The sequence below is a fragment of the Oncorhynchus mykiss genome, chromosome 8, assembly GCF_057628025.1.
Source record: "Oncorhynchus mykiss isolate SJ-2025 chromosome 8, ASM5762802v1, whole genome shotgun sequence".
Lineage (NCBI taxonomy): Eukaryota > Metazoa > Chordata > Actinopteri > Salmoniformes > Salmonidae > Oncorhynchus > Oncorhynchus mykiss.
In genome coordinates, this window is record NC_143029.1 from 31,981,718 (window position 1) to 31,999,668 (window position 17,951).

At 45.4% G+C, this 17,951-nt stretch overlaps 1 protein-coding gene across 1 annotated transcript; it reads right to left on the bottom strand.

Moving 5' to 3' along the window:
* Positions 1 to 12,628: 12,628 nt before the first annotated feature.
* On the bottom strand, positions 12,629 to 17,188 carry LOC110529790 (uncharacterized). Its single transcript, XM_021612322.3, has 2 exons — positions 17,057 to 17,188; positions 12,629 to 16,570 (listed from the first exon to the last, which is right to left on the bottom strand). Exon 2 carries the CDS (start codon positions 16,470 to 16,472, stop codon positions 13,188 to 13,190), a length of 3,285 nt encoding a protein of 1,094 aa, XP_021467997.3. The 5' UTR covers positions 16,473 to 16,570; positions 17,057 to 17,188; the 3' UTR covers positions 12,629 to 13,187.
* Between the last annotated feature and the right edge of the window lie 763 nt (positions 17,189 to 17,951).

The window sequence follows — 17,951 nt, forward strand, 5'->3', positions numbered from 1 at the left end:
GAAACAATTCCTGTGGTCTAGTGGCCTTTAAACAAAATACCCCCAAGACCAAGCTCATGGGCCCCCAAGCCCCGGTCCTTTCAAAAATACCCCTTAGAAATCTCATTCTCATCCCGGTCCTGGGGGTCAAGTCTCCCTCACCAGCACACACTTACTCTGCTATTAATACCTCCTACACAAATACACAATAGAGGCCCCTCGCTGGAGCTGCGCTGTGGGGCTCACAGGCAGGCCTTGAGAAGGAGAAAGGGTGTGTGGGTGTGAAACTTCATCATCATTATTTGGCTTAAGGTTCATGGGACTTGGCATGGTGACAAGGTTAGTCAGGATGGGTCAGACGCTGATTGGGTGACGTAGGAGAACGTTTCTTACAGGCTACACAATGCTTGGGTGTCCATTGGCACAACTACAAGGACTCTTCGTTAGAGACACATCGAGCAGGAGGAGGATATGTTTCACACAGACAACTATGTTTCTCACAACATACATTGGGTAGCTGTCACTGAAACATGTGCACACATTTCAATGACACACAGTTCTCTGACTAAGATCATAAAATGGTGTCAGAAGTCCTTCAACCTCGTAAAATACACTGCACAAAAATGTAAACGCAACATGTAAGGTGTTGGTCTTATGTTTCATGAGCTGAACTGTAACGGTTTTCTTCGTGAGAAGGAGAGTCGGACCAAAATGCAGCGTGTAGATTGCGATTCATGTTTAATGAATTAACACACTAAACACAAACACTACAAAAACAATAAACGTAACGAAAACCTAAACAGCCTATCTGGTGAAAACACATAGACAGGAACAATCACCCACAAACACACAGTGAACCCCAGGCTACCTAAATATGGTTCCCAATCAGAGACAATGACGAACACCTGCCTCTGACTGAGAACCATATCAGGCTGAACATAGAAATAGACAAACAAGACATGAAACATAGAATGCCCACTCAGATCACACCCTGACCAATCAAAACATAGAAAATACAAAGTAAACTATGGTCAGGGCGTGACAGTACCCCCCCCCCAAGGTGCGGACTCCGGCCGCAAAACCTGAACCTATAGGGGAGGGTCTGGGTGGGCATCTGTCCGCGGTGGCGGCTCTGGCGCTGGACGTGGACCCCACTCCATGACAGTTTTAATCCCCCTCCTAAACGTCCCTAAATAGGTTACCCACCACAATGATAACATGGGACAGAGGGACAGCTTGGGACAGAGGTAACTCGGGACAGATGGGTAGCTCAGCCCTGAGAGGAAGCTCAGCACTGAGAAGAAGCTCAGCACTGAGAAGAAGCTCAGGCAGGTGGTTAGATCCGGCAGATCCTGGCTGGCTGGCGGTTCTGGAAGATCCTGGCTGACTGGCGGATCTGGGAGAATCTGGCCGACTGGCAGATCTGGGAGAATCTGGCCGACTGGCAGATCTGGAAGAGTCTGGTCGACTGGCAGATCTGGAAGAGTCTGGTCGACTGGCAGATCTGGAAGAGTCTGGTCAACTGGCAGATCTGGAAGAGTCTGGACGACTGGCAGATCTGGAAGAGTCTGGACGACTGGCAGATCTGGAAGAGTCTGGACGACTGGCAGATCTGGAAGAGTCTGGACGACTGGCAGATCTGGAAGAGTCTGGACGACTGGCAGATCTGGAAGAGTCTGGACGACTGGCAGATCTGGAAGAGTCTGGACGACGGGCAGATCTGGAAGAGTCTGGTCGACTGGCAGATCTGGAAGAGTCTGGACGACTGGCAGATCTGGAAGAGTCTGGACGACTGGCAGATCTGGAAGAGACTGGTCGACACAGACTGGCTGCTCTGGCTGCTCCATGCTGACTGACAGCTCTGGCTGCTCCATGCTGGCAGACTGCTCTGGCTGCTCCATGATGACTGGTAGCTCTGGCTGCTCCATGCTGACTGGCTGCTCCATGCTGACTGGCAGCTCTGGCTGCTCCATGCTGACTGGCTGCTCTGGCTGCTCCATGCTGACTGGCTGCTCCATGCTGACTGGCTGCTCCATGCTGACTGGCGGCCCTGGCTGCTCCATGCTGACTGGCGGCCCTGGCTGCTCCATGCTGACTGGCGGCCCTGGCTGCTCCATGCTAACTGGCAGCTCTGGCGGCTCCTTGCAGACTGGCAGCTCTGGCGGCTCCTTGCAGACTGGCAGCTTTGGCGGCATCCTGCAGACTGGCAGCTCTGGCGGCTCCTTGCAGACTGGCAGCTCCATGCAGACTGGCAGCTCTATGCAGACTGGCAGCTCCTTGCAGACTGGCAGCTCCTTGCTAACTGGCAGCTCTAAGCTAACTGGCAGCTCTATGCTAACTGGCAGCTCTATGCTAACTGGCAGCTCTATGCTAACTGGCAGCTCTATGCTAACTGGCAGCTCTATGCTAACTGGCAGTTCTGAACAGGCGGGAGACTCCGGCAGCGCTGTAGAGAAGGGAGGCTCTGGCAGCGCTGGACAGGCGAGGCGCACTGTAGGCCTGATGCGTGGTGCTGGCACTGGTGGTACTGGGCCGAGGACACGCACAGGAAGCCTGGTGCGGGGAGCTGCTACCGGAGGGCTGGGGTGTGGAGGTGGTACTGGAAAAACCGGACCGTGCAGGCGCACTGGAGCTCTTGAGCACCGAGCCTGCCCAACCTTACCTGGTTGAATGCTCACGGTCGCCCTGCCAGTGCGGCGAGGTGGAATAGCCCGCACTGGACTATGCAGGCGAACCGGAGAAACCGAGCGCAAGGCTGGTGCCATGTAAACCGGCCCAAGGAGACGCACTGGGGACCAGCTGCGTAGAGCCGGCTTCATGGCATTAGGCTCGACGCTCAATCTAGCCCGGCCGACACGCGGAGCTGGAATATACCGCACCGGGCTATGCACCCGCACTGGAGACACCGTGCGCACCACTGCATAACACGGTGCCTGTCCGGTCTCTCTAGCCCCCCGGTAAGCACAGGGAGTCTGCCCAGGTCTCCTACCTGGCGTAGCCATACTCCCTGTTAGCCCCCCCCCAAGAAATTTTTGGGGCTGCCTCTCGGGCTTCCTTGCCAGCCGTGTTCCCTCATATCGCCGGCTCCTCTCTCCGGCTGCCTCTGCTCTCCTAAGTGCCTCCACCTGTTCCCATGGGAGGCGATCTCTTCCAGCCAGTATCTCCTCCCAAGTGTAACAGCCCTTGCCATCTAAAACGTCCTCCCATGTCCATTCCTCTTTACGCTGCTGTTGCTGCCTGTTGACACGCTGCTTGGTCCGTTGGTGGTGGGTGATTCTGTAACGGTTTTCTTCGTGAGAAGGAGAGTCGGACCAAAATGCAGCGTGTAGATTGCGATTCATGTTTAATGAATTAACACACTAAACACAAACACTACAAAAACAATAAACGTAACGAAAACCTAAACAGCCTATCTGGTGAAAACACATAGACAGGAACAATCACCCACAAACACACAGTGAACCCCAGGCTACCTAAATATGGTTCCCAATCAGAGACAATGACGAACACCTGCCTCTGACTGAGAACCATATCAGGCTGAACATAGAAATAGACAAACAAGACATGAAACATAGAATGCCCACTCAGATCACACCCTGACCAATCAAAACATAGAAAATACAAAGTAAACTATGGTCAGGGCGTGACATGAACTAAAAGACCCCCCTAAAATGTTCTATACACACAAATTTGTTAACATCCCTGTTAGTGAGCATTTCTCCTTTGCCAAGATAATCCATCCACCTGACAGGTGTGGCATATCAAGGAGCTGATTAAACAGCATGATCATTACACAGGTGCACCTTGTGCTGGGGAGATGGAAAGGCCATTCTAAGATGTGCAGTTTTGTCACACGACACAATGCCACAGATGTCTCAAGTTTTGAGGGAGCGTGCAATTGGTATGCTGAAAGTAGGAATGTCCACCAGAGCTGTTTCCAGATAATTTAATGTTCATTTCTCTACAATAAGCCGCCTCCAATGTAATTTTTGAGAATTTGGCAGTACTTCCAACCGGCCTCATAATCGCAGACCTCGTATAACCACGCCAGCCCAGGACATCCACATCCAGCTTCTTCACCTGCTGGATCGTCTGAGACCAGCCACCCAGACAGCTGATGAAACTGTGGGTGTGCACAAACAAAGAATTTCTGCTCAAACAGAAGCTCGTCTGCTTGCTTGTCATCCTCACCAGGGTCTTGACCTGACTGCAGTTCGGCGTTGTAACCGACTTCAGTGGGCAAATGCTCACCTACGATGGCCACTGGCATGCTGGAGAAGTGTGCTTTTCACGGATGAATCCCGGCGTCATGTGGGTGAGCGGTTTGCTGATGTAAATGTAGGGAACAGAGTGCCCCATGGTGGTGGTGGGGTTATGGTATGGGCAGGCATAAGCTATGGACAACGAACACAATTGCATTTTATTTATGGCAATTTGAATGCACAGAGATACCATGATGCATTGACGTGCCATTAATCCATCGCCATCACCTCATGTTTCAGCATTATAATGCGCAGCCCCATGTCAAAATAATCTGTATAAGGGCCTCCCGGGTGGCGCAGTGGTCTAAGGCACTGCATCGCAGTCCTAGTTGTGCCACCAGAGACTCTGGTTTCGAGCCCAGGCTTTGTCGCAGCCGGCCGCGACCGGGAGGTCCATGGGGCGACGCACAATTGGCCTAGCGTTGTCCGGGTTAGGGAGGGTTTGGCCGGCAGGGATATCCTTGTCTCATCTCGCACTAGCGACTCCTGTGGCGGGTCGCTAGGGGCATGGTGTTTCTCCGACACACTGGTGAGGCTGGCTTCCGGGTTGGATGCGCGCTGTGTTAATTAAGAAGTAGTGCAGCTTGGTTGGGTTGTGTTTTGGAGGACGCATGACTCTCGACCTTCGTCTCTCCCCAGCCCATACGGGAGTTGCAGCGATGAGACAAGATAGTAACTACTAAAAACAATTGAATACCACGAAATTGGGGAGAAAAAAGGGGGTAAAATTCAAAACAAAAAACAAAAAAAAAATCTGTATAGAATTCCTGGAAGTTGAACATTTCCCAGTTCTTCCATGGTCTGCATATTCACTAGACATGTCACCCACTGAGCATGTTTGGGATGCTCTGGATTGATGTGTGCTACAATGTTCCAGTTCCTGCCAATATCCAGCAACTTCAGAGGTGTTGGAAAACCTTCCACAGGCCACAATCAACAGCCTGATCAACTGTATGGGAAGGAGTATGTCATTGTCAAATGGTGGTCACACCAGATACTGACTGGTTTTCTGATCCACACCGCTACTTTTTTTAAATGTCTGTTACCAACAGATCTGTATTCCAAGTCATGTAAAATCCATAGATTAGTGCCAAATTATTTTATTACAATTGACTGATTTCCTTATATCATTGTAAATAAGAATTTGTTCTTAACTGGCTTGCCTAGTTAAATAAAGGTACAATATATATGTACTGTATATATGAACTGTAACTGAAATTGTTGCATGTCGCATTTAAATTTTCGTTCAGTGTATAAAACAGGAGAGATTATTTCACAGAAAATAATAATGTTCCTTGAGTTTTATCGGGGTTTAAAGTGATGAAAAGTAGCTAACAGCTCTCTAATGTCTCGTCATTGAGCAGAGTGAACAGCGCACAGGATCGTGTGACAGACAGAGAGGAACAGCTAATGGATTTACTAACGGAGGAAGTTATTTCTGATTTCGGGCAGAGCCTAAAATTTGGCAAAAGCAATTGGGCCTAGGTAAGGTAGGGTCTGAACGTCGCGGGCATGGGTAGGGCTCTGTGCTTAAAATTCCAGCCAGGTAATTACAATTTATTTATATATTTCCAAACCTGTATGTGTGTGTGTGTGTGTGTGTGTGTGTGTGTGTGTGTGTGTGTGTGTGTGTGTGTGTGTGTGTGTGTGTGTGTGTGTGTGTGTGTGTGTGTGTGTGTGTGTGTGTGAGAGCGAGAGAGGAGGAGAGTGTGTGCATGTTGTGTTTTATTTTTTCCTTGTCAGCCACCCATCTCTGCTTTTCGGCTTCATAAAAAGCTGAGGTCTGGAACTCCCCCAGGTCATCTCTCTCTCTCTCCATTCTTTGGCCTTGGTTCCCTGACCACTCACCCGGAATGTAATTCTGCTGCTCTTTCGATCGCTACATACATTCATTGTGGAGAACAAACATCAGTTTGGCCGAATCAATGTGGATGGGTAGCCAGGGAATGGCCTTGATACATTTTTAAAAAAGTGCGTTTGCAGGACACTAATAAACATATTTGCCTGCCACTCCTGGGAATCCTGCACATACTGTACGTTAAGGCTGTTGGGGCCCTGTTCCAGCTCCAGATGACCAAAAACTGCACACACTCCCAGAGGGTTGCAGGTCTGCCGACTTCCTTTTCGTCACACATTTTAATCAGAGACATATCCAATAAAACAAAGACTTGGCTTTAAATGTGAATGTACTTCATTGCACACAATAAACTCAGGAAAAAAATCACACATCATTTCCTCAAACTGTACATGTTAAGCAATACCGTATTACAATATTATCAATCACACTGTGATTTGATAGATAGAGTAATAATGTAGATATTTAGAAGGGATATGTGGCCCTAGATATCTCCAATCCTCTAATAAAATGGAGAATGCATAAAATAAACAAGTAATTAACATTTATTTACATTAGAGAGAGAGAGAGAGAGAGAGAGAGAGAGAGAGACAGAGAGAGATGTGTTTATTTTTCCTTGTCAGCCAATCTGTCTCTGCTTTGTCAGTCTTGACAGGCCCGGTGCATGCACTTCTTGATCATTGTCATGAAGCCACATTCGTCCCACTTCCGTTAGAAGTTCAGTATGAGAAAGTGTAGGCTGTATAGAAATAATGATGCTCAATTTGAGAAATCATTCAACTAAATAATGAAGGTTTCTATCATTCTAATCAAGGTGTAGATTACATCTCACATTCCAGTGTTTCAACTTTTAAACAAAGCTGCATGGGATTTCCGTTAATGCGACTCCGTGCAGCCAATGGCATTGTCCGCTTTAGGTATAATGCCAGGAGCCGCATGTGACCAGCTCTAACACAGTTCCTCCTCAGACACCGCCAAAACAACAGCTATGCAGATGTCGACTAAAGCGGACCTGATTGAACAGAGCCTCAAAGAAGGGAGTGTGTGTGATAATTACCTGTATCACCTGTCGTGGTCAGTGTAACAGGTGCAGGGGCAGACGACAGCAGCTGTGAGGGTTGAGTTGGTAGGGGTATCAGATCTACAGAAGAGAGGCACAATTTAAGTGATTGTGTGTGTGTGTGTGTGTGTGTGTGTGTGTGTGTGTGTGTGTGTGTGTGTGTGTGTGTGTGTGTGAGTGTGTGTTAATTACCTGGCCCACATCACACTTCAGGCCTGGAAAAGCTCTGTTACCCACCGAGCCTGGTTGATAGATATCAAAGATAGAAACAATATTATTTTAAATGACAAAGCCTTGACTACTCACTAACCTAAATTAAGTATGTGTGTGTGTGTGTGTATTGGGCAACCACGCAGCAGACTTCATTTTTCCAGTTGCTCATTGTACTTGCACTTGCAGTCTGTAGTGTGTGTGCGTGTCTCTGGTTTATTGTGACTCAGAAGTGTGTCAACCTTGTAGTAGGACATTCAGTGATTAGCTTTGGAAACAATTACTATCAACAGCGTACAGTAAAAACGATATCAAACATTCAGATCTGGATTGACAGGTAGGTTTAGTCATGCGAAATTTAGTCTACACTCAAGTTGAATAAAGGATGCAGGACCTGAGCCCTAGGACCATGCCTCAGGACTACCTGGCCTGACAACCCCTGTCCCCAGTCCACCTGGTCGTGCTGCTGATGCAGTCTCTGCAGTTACGGAACCCTGACCCGGTCAGGGCTCACTGGACGTGCCACCTTGTCCCGGACCTGCTGTTTATAATTTCCACCAGCACAGCCAGAAGAGGACTGGAGACCCCTTGGAGCCTGGCTCCTCTTTAGGTTTCTTCCTAGGTATCTGCCTTTCCAGGGAGTTTTTCCTAGCCACTGTGCTTCTATATCTGCATTGTTTGCTTTTTGGTGTTTTAGTCTGGGTATCTTTAATGTAAAGTTAATTGTATTGATTGATTGCCTGTATATGCTTCTATTCATGTCAGTAACTCTAAATCTAAATATGACTTTGGAAGGAATAGGAAATTGTACCTTAAGCCAACACTTTTTCCTGGTCTTTCCTGCTGGGGACAGGGAGCTTCAGGTTTGGAAATTAGGAATATTAACAATAATTAGTGCCCACATTTATGAATGATATTCAATTTTGGTTAGCTGTGTATCTCTGATTTGAGAATTGCTGATGATCTACAACACATATTTAGAAGCAAGTTACAATGCAATGTTTTGTTAGCACAGACTGGAATAGGTTCTGGGATTCATCCGATGGCATTTCTGAGCATTCCACATCAGTCACCAGCTGCATCGACAACGTCGTCCACAGTGACCGTACTTACATATCCCAACCGGAAGCCATGGGTTAGAGGCAACAGCTGCAATTGAGCTAAAGGCTAGAGCTGCCGCTTTCAAGGACACAAACTCAGACAATTATAAGAAATCCTGCTATGCCCTCCGACGAACCATCACTTCGAGCCAGAAGTGTATAGCGGTTGCAAGTTCGAATCCAGCGATAGTGTCACGCCCTGATCTGTTTTCCCTGTCCTTGGGCTTGCCTCCACCACTCTCCAGGTGTCGCCCATCTTCCCAATTATCCACTGTGTATTTATACCTGTGTTTTCTGTCTGTCTGTTGCAAGTTCGTCTTGTTTGTTCAAGCCTACCAGCATTTTGTCTCAGCGCCTGGTTTTCCCTAGTCGCTCTTTTCCTCATCCTCCTGGTTTTTGACCTTTGCCTGTCCTGACCCTGTACCCGCCCACCTGACCACTGCCTGTCTCTGACCCTGAGCCTGCCTGCCGTCCTGTGCCTTTGCTCCACCTCTGGATTACCGACCTCTGGCTGACCTGACCCTGAGCCTGCCTGCCATCCTGTTCCTTGGCCTCTGCTCTGGATTATCGACCCCTGCCTGCTGTGACCTGTCGTTTTCCTACCCCTGTGGTTACAATAAACATTGTTCCTTCACACAGTCTGCACTTGGGTCTTACATTGATTCCTGACAGATAGAAAGTTAATTTTTTTGTCTTAAATCTATCCAAACCTTAACCCTTACCGTAACCATTTGGAGTTAATGCCTAACATTAAGAAATTGGAGTTAAGGCCTGAACTTAACCTTAAACACTTCGAAATTTGACATTTGAGAAACATGGATTCATGTCTAATTCTGACATGAGACTGTGAGAGCTGGTAGCAAAATTCATGCCCATGCAGGGCTATACTCTGTGGGCTCAGACAAAGTGCATTGCTCAGCAGGTCTGAAACGACATTGGAGTATAAACAGTGCAGATGATGTCAAAACCTCTGTGGGTGGCTGAATCTTAAAGGTTTATCCCTTTTTTGTTAACCCGCGAAGAAGCGATGTGAAGCTTAGTGCTCACGGCCCTCTCTGTAATCTCAGCACATTAAATATGCAGAGAGAAGAACCATGCCTCCGTGACAATTATGCTGAGAGGAACTTTTAAATAGTCTCTGCTGTGTGTGTGTGTGTGTGTGTGTGTGTGTGTGTGTGTGTGTGTGTGTGTGTGTGTGTGTGTGTGTGTGTGTGTGTGTGTGTGTGTGTGTGTGTGTGTGTGTGTGTGTGTGTGTGTGTGTGTGTGCGTGTGTGTGCGTGTGTGTGTGTGTGTGTGTGTGTGTGTGTGTGTGTGTGTGTGTGTGTGTGTGTGTGTGTGTGTGTGTGTGTCTGTATGCATGCATGTTAGTGTCAGAGAGGCACTTTAAAGAACTAGTGTGAATCAGTCATTTTAAAGAGGGGGTTAGAGTTACTAAGTGTGCGCATGCAGTGTCAGGTAAAACTGTAGAAATTGCAAGTGGCACTTTAAACTAAGCTATAGTTTGACTGCACTGCACAGCAGAGCACGAGCAAATGGCTCAGTTTCAAAATGATAGTGATCAATATAGTGATGCCCGAGCCCTGCCCGTACCCTAGTTATTGATTCAAACCCGATTCATAATGTCGGGGCCCGTTGGGCTCGGTTCGGGTAGCAGAGCTCTGCCACAGAGCGCTTGCCAGCCTATCGCCGATGCTGTCAGAGTGATACATTTTCCCAGCTCATAATAAATACATCAGTCCCACTTTCCCATTCGCCTGAAGTTATTTTAGAACCGTCTTGCAGCTTCATGCAGCGCTGCTCAACCAATGGCTGATGGGAACAGGATGGGAGAACCTGAGAGATGGTTGGTCGGTACTCCTCCCTCCCTCCTCTGTCAGACATGAACTGGTTACTGTGTAAACATGAAGGACTTAAAAGGCTTTTAGGGCACTGAGGCGTCAGACAGACAGCCAAATGGAGGGATGCATGAGATGGGATGTACTGTTTTGTCATCAATACAACAGTATTGTACGTGGTCTGTATGTGAAAGAGATGCGCAAACTCAATCTAGAACTACGTAGCTATACTGAGTGCACAAAACATTAGGAACACCATCCTACGATTGAGTTGCACCCCGTTTTGACCTGGACAGCCCTCAATTCATCGGGGCATGGACTCTACAAGGTGTCGAAAGAGTTCCACAGGGATGCTGGTCCGTGTTGGCTCCAATATTTCCCACAGTTGTGTCAAGTTGGATGGATGTCCTTTGGGTGGTGGACCTTTCTTGATACACATGGGAAGCGGTTTGAAAAACCCAGCAGCGTTGCAGTTCTGGACACACTCAAACTTGTGCGCCTGGCACCTACTACCATACCCTTTTCAAAGGCACTTAGAATATTGTTTGTCTTAACCATTCACCCTCTGAAAATATATTTCACCCGTCCCCTCCCCGATTGAAGTCAATTGAACAAGTGATCATAGCTTTCACCTGGTCAGTCTGTCATGGAAAGAGGGACACCTAGTTAGTTGTCCAACTGAATGTGTTCAACTGAAATGTGTCTTCGGCATTTAACCCAACCCCTCTGAATCAGAGAGGTGCGGGGAGCTGCCTTAATCGACGTCCATGTCTTTGGCACAGTGGGTTAATTGCCTTGCTCAGAAAGACAGATTTTTACCTTATCAGCTCAAGAGATTCGATCCAGCAACCTTCTGGTTGCTTTTGTACAGTGTAAATCTATCCTTACCGCTCTCCATTTAGTAAACTCTTTCTCTCCATAAAGATCCACCGTGAACTTTCTCGACCTTCAGTCTCTTGACTGTCCATCTACTCATGATGATGAGCCTAATTACGTTTTTTAAATGTCATTTTATAGCTTTTTTTGTTGTTGATTTACAGCGCTTTTAGGTCCTTTATGTAATAAATAGCACTGTAAAAGTGATATAAATCACGATTATCTATCCAATCCTAACAGGTCTCTCCATAGGGTTGATGCTCTCGGTCTACTATAAGGCTATCTAATCCAAGAGGGACTTTTACTGCTAGGATTAGATCCCGTGTCTCCATACACCAGAAGCATGGCAGAGATTATTCCACAGCGCGGTAATCACAACATGACCTCTCAAACGAGGTTCTGAGGACTCTGATAACATTCTGAGTGGTAGGAAGATGGGAACAAACAAAGCAGGTTGTGTGAGGGTAAATCCATGGTTCAGCGTAGCATCCTCCGTGTTTTTTTTTTGCCGTTGGTCAATTGAGCCTATATTGAGGTATTTTGAGATATTTTTACGTGGACAGGGAACTCCAAAAATATCTGACCTCCATTACTTGAATTGGAATTTTACTTTCGGGTGCCTCAGTAAAGACCAAAATGTTTCATTTAGGGAGATTTTAATTTAGATACCCATAATGACCTAAATTAACCCCTCTCCCAATCCCTTCCCACATCCCCATAGCGTGATGGCAGGGGGTGCAAACAACTCACCCACAAGCGATATGGATGTATCTACACAAATGAACTGCTCTAACAAGCTTGGACAAAACTGCTATCATTGATTCACATCACATAAAATCTTGTGAAATTCTTAAAGAAACCGTTTGAATCTTGAATGGTTTTAAGAGAAAAAATAATCCCTTTAATCCATACTCTGCAAATCCCTAACAGGTCAATAAGCTTTTTTATCTTGTCACAACATGGAAACCCAGTTAAAGATAACCTCTACATCAGGTTTAAAGACAGTTCAAAAGCTTCCAGTGAGTACACATTTATAAATATGTAAGATGTGTTATCGAAAATGGCAAACAGAAAATGGCATTCTAACTGATAATCCTACAAGTGATCAAAAAAACAGCAATAATTCACATTAAAACCTAACTCGGGATTTCGTGTACCATGTTAAAACTAGTTTATTCCCACACTGACACGTCTCCACATTACACCGTTTAACAGAAGTCAGATGCTCCTTCTCCTCAAAGTGCATCTCAACTAACCAAAACAGAGACATGATGCCATCTTGTGTGAAGGAGTGGTACTGCGAAACCATAATGAAATGACCTGCCAAGTAAGTGTGATCAGATGGCATCGATCCTGTCGTCTGAGAATAAACCATGCCTACCCTCAGTGCCAAATGAAATATTTTCCAGCTATAACCAAATAGCAACATAATGATATGGCCAACCAGAGTATTGCATTGAAGACATTTTTATTAGTGTATACTTCATGTGTGTGAAACAGAAGAACTGACTGCTGTTGTACTTACATATTAATAAGTTATTTACAAATACAGTGCCTTCGGAAAGTATTCACACCCCTTGACTTTTTCCCACATTTTGTTGTGTTGCGGCCTGAATCACATGGGTTCGGATTATTATTATTTTTTTTAGCAATGTTGAATTCAGGCTGAATCAACAAATGTTGTAATAAGTCAAGGGTTATGAATACATTCTGAGGGCACTGTGAATACCAGTATGCGATGCGATAGGCAGATTGTTAGCATCAACTAATACACCACACATAATTACATTAGTACAAACTCAGTGAACCATGTAACGCCATCTATAATAGAAGACACAAAAAGAAACACACAAAAATATTTACTTTTTTATCCGGATGAACATATTCTGCAATCCAAAAAGCTCATGTTGGAGAATAGAGGAGCATGGCAAGGTAAGTAGCCAAAGTAACATGTGAGTGTGTGGAGATCTGTTATTAGTCTTTAAACAGTAGATGACGGTCCCAAGTCTTTTACCTGTGGATTTGCAGGTGTGTCTTTAAATGGCCTGCCTGGGTGAAAGCCTTTCCACACAGTGTACACTGAAATGGCCTCTGGCCTGTGTGGATAACATCGTGTCTTTTCAATTTCGAGGGAGCCTCGAAGCTTTTGAAACAGATGGCGCACTGATACGAGCTCGCCTGTCTCTCTTTCTCTAAATGTCTCGGAGAACACCTGTGGTGATTCAGTTTCCTCTTGGTGGTAAAACACTGACTACAGCCTGCGCAGACGTGAAGGTCGTTGGGAGGTTCTGACTTATATGGAACATTCAACTCTGACCTAAGGCCACCCTCTAACCCGTCCTCCTCTTTAGCACCGTATTGTGAATTAGGTCTATCCTCCAGATACGGAACATGTTGGTTAGCAATAGGATGTGCCTGTTTGTTTTTGGTGGTTTCTTGGTGATATGGATAAGGGCTTAACCAGTTAGGAAGCTGGGGGTGGTTTTGCCGCCCATAATATTCATGCGAGGGAAACTTTTCCACGTGTTTCTCCTCAGCAAAATTCCAGTTATTCTCTGACTTCATGCTTTTCACGTCTTCTGACTGTTCAGGGGTTGGGGTTGGTTCATGCTTTCTGTGGATTTCTGTTGATTGGTTTGCGCTTTCTGTTAAACAGAAGTGATTGTATGATTCACCACCATGACCATTTTGTCTGTAATTTCCAAAACCTTGACTTGGGCCTGGTTCATCTTGATGAAGACCTGCTGCAAAGATGTGTCCCTCCGAAACAGTCCCATCCTCTAGGGGAATAATGTCCAGTTGAGCCAAGTTGATGTTCCTCTGTTGTTCATCCCCATGCAGTGTGGCCTTATTATAGTGGACCTTCGCGTGAGACTGTAGATGGCAGAGTTGTCTGAAGGACTTACTACAGACGGTACATCTGAAAGGCTTGATGCCCATGTGGACTAATAGATGTCGGGAGAGTTTAGAAGGATAGTCAAACTTCTTCAGACAGGCCATGCACTGGCACACCCCTGATTTCCTAGATGCAACAGGAAGCAGTGTTTGGCTGTCGACGCCGTTTGTTGGGGGGCAGTTGAACTGAGCTAGAGGGACAGCAGAGAGACCACTGCCACTCGATAAAGTATTTTCACTTCTATTACGGAAGACTACGTCCTTTCCATTTGAACATGGGGTCCTTTTCAGTCTTGATAAAGACTTGGTCTGCCTGTCTTCATTATGACTAATAGAGGGTTGAGCCTCTTTCCCTTGTTCATGAACAGACTGGTGCACCTTCAGATTAGCTTTTTGTCTAAACGTTTTGGGACAAGTGGGGCACTGATAGGACCTTTGTCCTGTGTGAACCAGGGAATGCCGCTGTAGCTTGGATGGAGCGCCAAAGCGCTTTGAACAAACTGGGCAACAATAGCGCCCTCTGCCATGGATTGTGGGTTTCTTTTGTAAGATGCAACTCCTTTGTTTAGATTTGCCTATTAGTGAATGGTGTGTCGGTGTGCTGTCAAATACATCACTGGTCTTCTTGTAGTCTGTCTCATGTCCTTGTCTGAGAGATACTGGCTCTGCTGAAGACTTCCTGTCTGTGTCAGTGTCCAGTCCAGGTAGCAGCTTCTCACTGGGGTTCCATGCAGGTTGTTGAGCACCATAGTTGGAGAGACTGTCAGTGGAGCAATGACTGAAGGTAGGCCTGACAGGTAAAACATACTGGCTTAGGAAACAATCAACTTCATTGATGCCTCTGCTGGCTTCCCGAGGTTGAGAAACTTGGTCTAAATGTTCACTTTGATTTCTCTTCACCGCAGAAACAGGCTTGTTCTTTAATATAATATCCCCTGGTTGGTCGGGGGTATCTTCTACTCTTTTTGAAAAAAAATCACTTTTTATGTGGTGGGCCTTCATATGAGTCTGTAGATGGCAGAGCTGCCTGAAGGACTTACTACAGACGGTGCATCCGAAAGGCTTAATGCCCATGTGGACCAACAGATGTCGGGAGAGTTTGGAGGGATAGTCAAACTTCTTCAGGCATATCATGCACTGATTTCCCCTTACCTTACGCGTGCTTGTATGTGTATGGTCTGTGCGATTAGACACAAGCAACTTGTTTCTGTTGTCTGAGGAGCGAGTGAGGTCAATGTGCTCCTGTGATGCATGTTTTACACCATCATGCAATATTTCTGATAAGTTGTATAAACCTTCAACTACATCTAGTTGTCTCTTACCATTCAGCTCTGTGTTGTACGTTATAGAACTTTTAGAGTTTTGGAAATATACTTTGGAAGCACAATTAGTTTGAGGGGGAAGGTAGGCCTTACTTGTATTATTTAACTTACGAGGGTACACAGCAGTCTCTGAAACTTTATGAGTTTGTTGGTGGACTATCAAATGTCTCTTCTGTTTAAATCTCCTTCCACACATGATACATGGATAGTTCCTTGGCCAGGTTTTTGACCGCTGGGGTTGGGAAATAGATATGAGACTTTGTCGTGGTAGTGAAGAGTTCCGCGACTTGGCGACCCCAGAGTGAATGCTGTAGTGTACCTTTAGATGGGCCAGCTGCCTAAAAGCACGTCGGCATAGGTAGCACTGAAATGGTTTCTGGCCTGTGTGAATCAGGCAGTGCCTCTTTAATTTGGACGGGGCGCTGAAGCACTTAAAGCACTCAGGGCATTTATGAGAGTTTGAATTCTCAATTATTTTTGTATGTTTGGCCACTGTTTCATCTCTGGAGGATCTATCCTCATGCAGTGTCTGTTTCTCAGGTTCACTCCAGTCATCGTGGTTCCTCGTTGCCTCGTCTTTTATGTGCTGCTTCTCAAACCTCTCGACCACAGAGTGTAGGCGATTGAGTTCAGTGATGCAGCGAGAGGAACAGAGAGATTTTTCCTCAACTCTGTCGACAGGTGCAGTTGGACTGATGCCCACCTCCAATGTGCCCTCTGCACCAAATGTGTCCAAGGAGCCTGTCTGCAAACATGCATTTGAGTTATCTATCTTTATAGGAGGGTCATTTTCATATCCACTTGGATGAAAGCTAGACTTTACATTGTTCTTCCGTTCAATATGTTTTGGATAAATGTGTGTGTTAATATGGAGTTTCAGGTGTGCTAATTGCCTAAATGCCTTTTCACAGAGGTGACACACAAATGGTCTTTGTCCTGTGTGCGAAAGGATGTGCCTCTGTAGTTTGGATGGAGCAGAAAAGCATTTCAAGCATGTGACACACTGATAATTCTTGCTTTGTGGCGTCTTCTCCATAACGCCGAAGGCCTCCTGTGTTCCATGATGCCTGGCTAGCATTGTGTCCACTAACAATATAGTATTATTTCCACTCGTAGGATGTTATCCTTCTAGTTCCTCTGTTGTACAGCCCAGCTGCCAATATGGGAGGACAACATCTGTAGTGAACAAATCATTTAGTCATTTACAAATATTGTAAAATATTATAGTATTTGTAAACTAAATTGCCAACATGGGCTACCTTTATATGCAATAAATTATATCGAACAGAAAACTATTTTAAACATTCGCTAGCCATGTGAGACGAGATTCCCTAAAATCATCCCACTTCGATACAGGTACGACCGGAAGTGACTTTTAGTTGCAGGATAGGAGAACATTTTAGCTAACACAAGCCTTTTCCTAACCTTAACCTAAATCTCATAATCTGACACGTTAATTATCCTAACCTGCTGAGTAAATTATACTAACCTACGGAAAAGTAATTTCCGGTCGTAGCTGTACTCCCTCTAGTAGGAACCTGCTCTTAGGGAATCCCAACATGGGAGGCTGGTTGCTTTTGAAACAGCTAACGTTAGCTTAGCTAGCTACTAAAACATGTATGAAACACAATTCATTGATTCGACTCATTTCTGCCAACTCACCATTTGGCAACCTTTATAAATTGCTAAATCACGTCTAACGAACTAATAATTAAGTAATAAATACCGTTATTATTTTTAATAAACAAAGAATTAGCTTGCTATATGAGCTAACACTTCCACCTTCCTCAAAACAAGCCTTTAACTACCGTCCATGATAAGTGCACGGGCGGAAACGTATTCGCCATTATTTGTTCCCGGTCGTTTTAGCTACTGCAGAATGCAATTCTTTGAACATTTAAATGTGATCAGATTATCTGATTAATCCGATTGTATGCAATAATTGGGGTAGGCTATGGGTTCAATTTGATTTTAGACATTTTTATTTTACAAATGACAAAAGTAACACGCTATTTTATTCGATGAAATTAAAAACTATTTTATATAATACAATATAAACAAAAGAAAAACAACCTAACAGGAAGGCTTTAAACACTCTCGACCACATCGCTCATAAAGGACAGTTTTAACTCAGAAAGACAGACAGTGGCTGTCCCCAAGTTTTTTTTCTGTTGAGGCAGCACAATAAAATATTCAGTAGCCTAATCTGATTTACTCCTGAAAATTCACAGTGACAATGGGTCAGAGCTGCCAACTCTCACGCATTGGCCGTGAGACATACACATTTGACCCTCTTCTCACGCTCTCACTGCACACCTCTTATATTTAAAGTACTTATTTCAAGTAAAAGTACTGGTTTTATTTTTCTAATTAGTCCATTGTATAGTCAGCGCGTACATTTTTCAACTGTGCTCCAAATCGTTTTGAAATTTCGTCCGCAATTTAACTTCACGATCATTGTCCAGTTTTGCTACAGCCAGGGTTGCCAGGTAAAGTTAATATCCAATGACCACTCGAAACCCGCACAAAAGGCATACTAATTAGGCAAAAAAGAAAA

What these genes read in the sequence shown, in the direction of transcription:
- LOC110529790 (XM_021612322.3), bottom strand. Translation starts at nt 16,472, where the DNA reads ATGCTAGCCAGGCATCATGGAACACAGGAGGCCTTCGGCGTTATGGAG.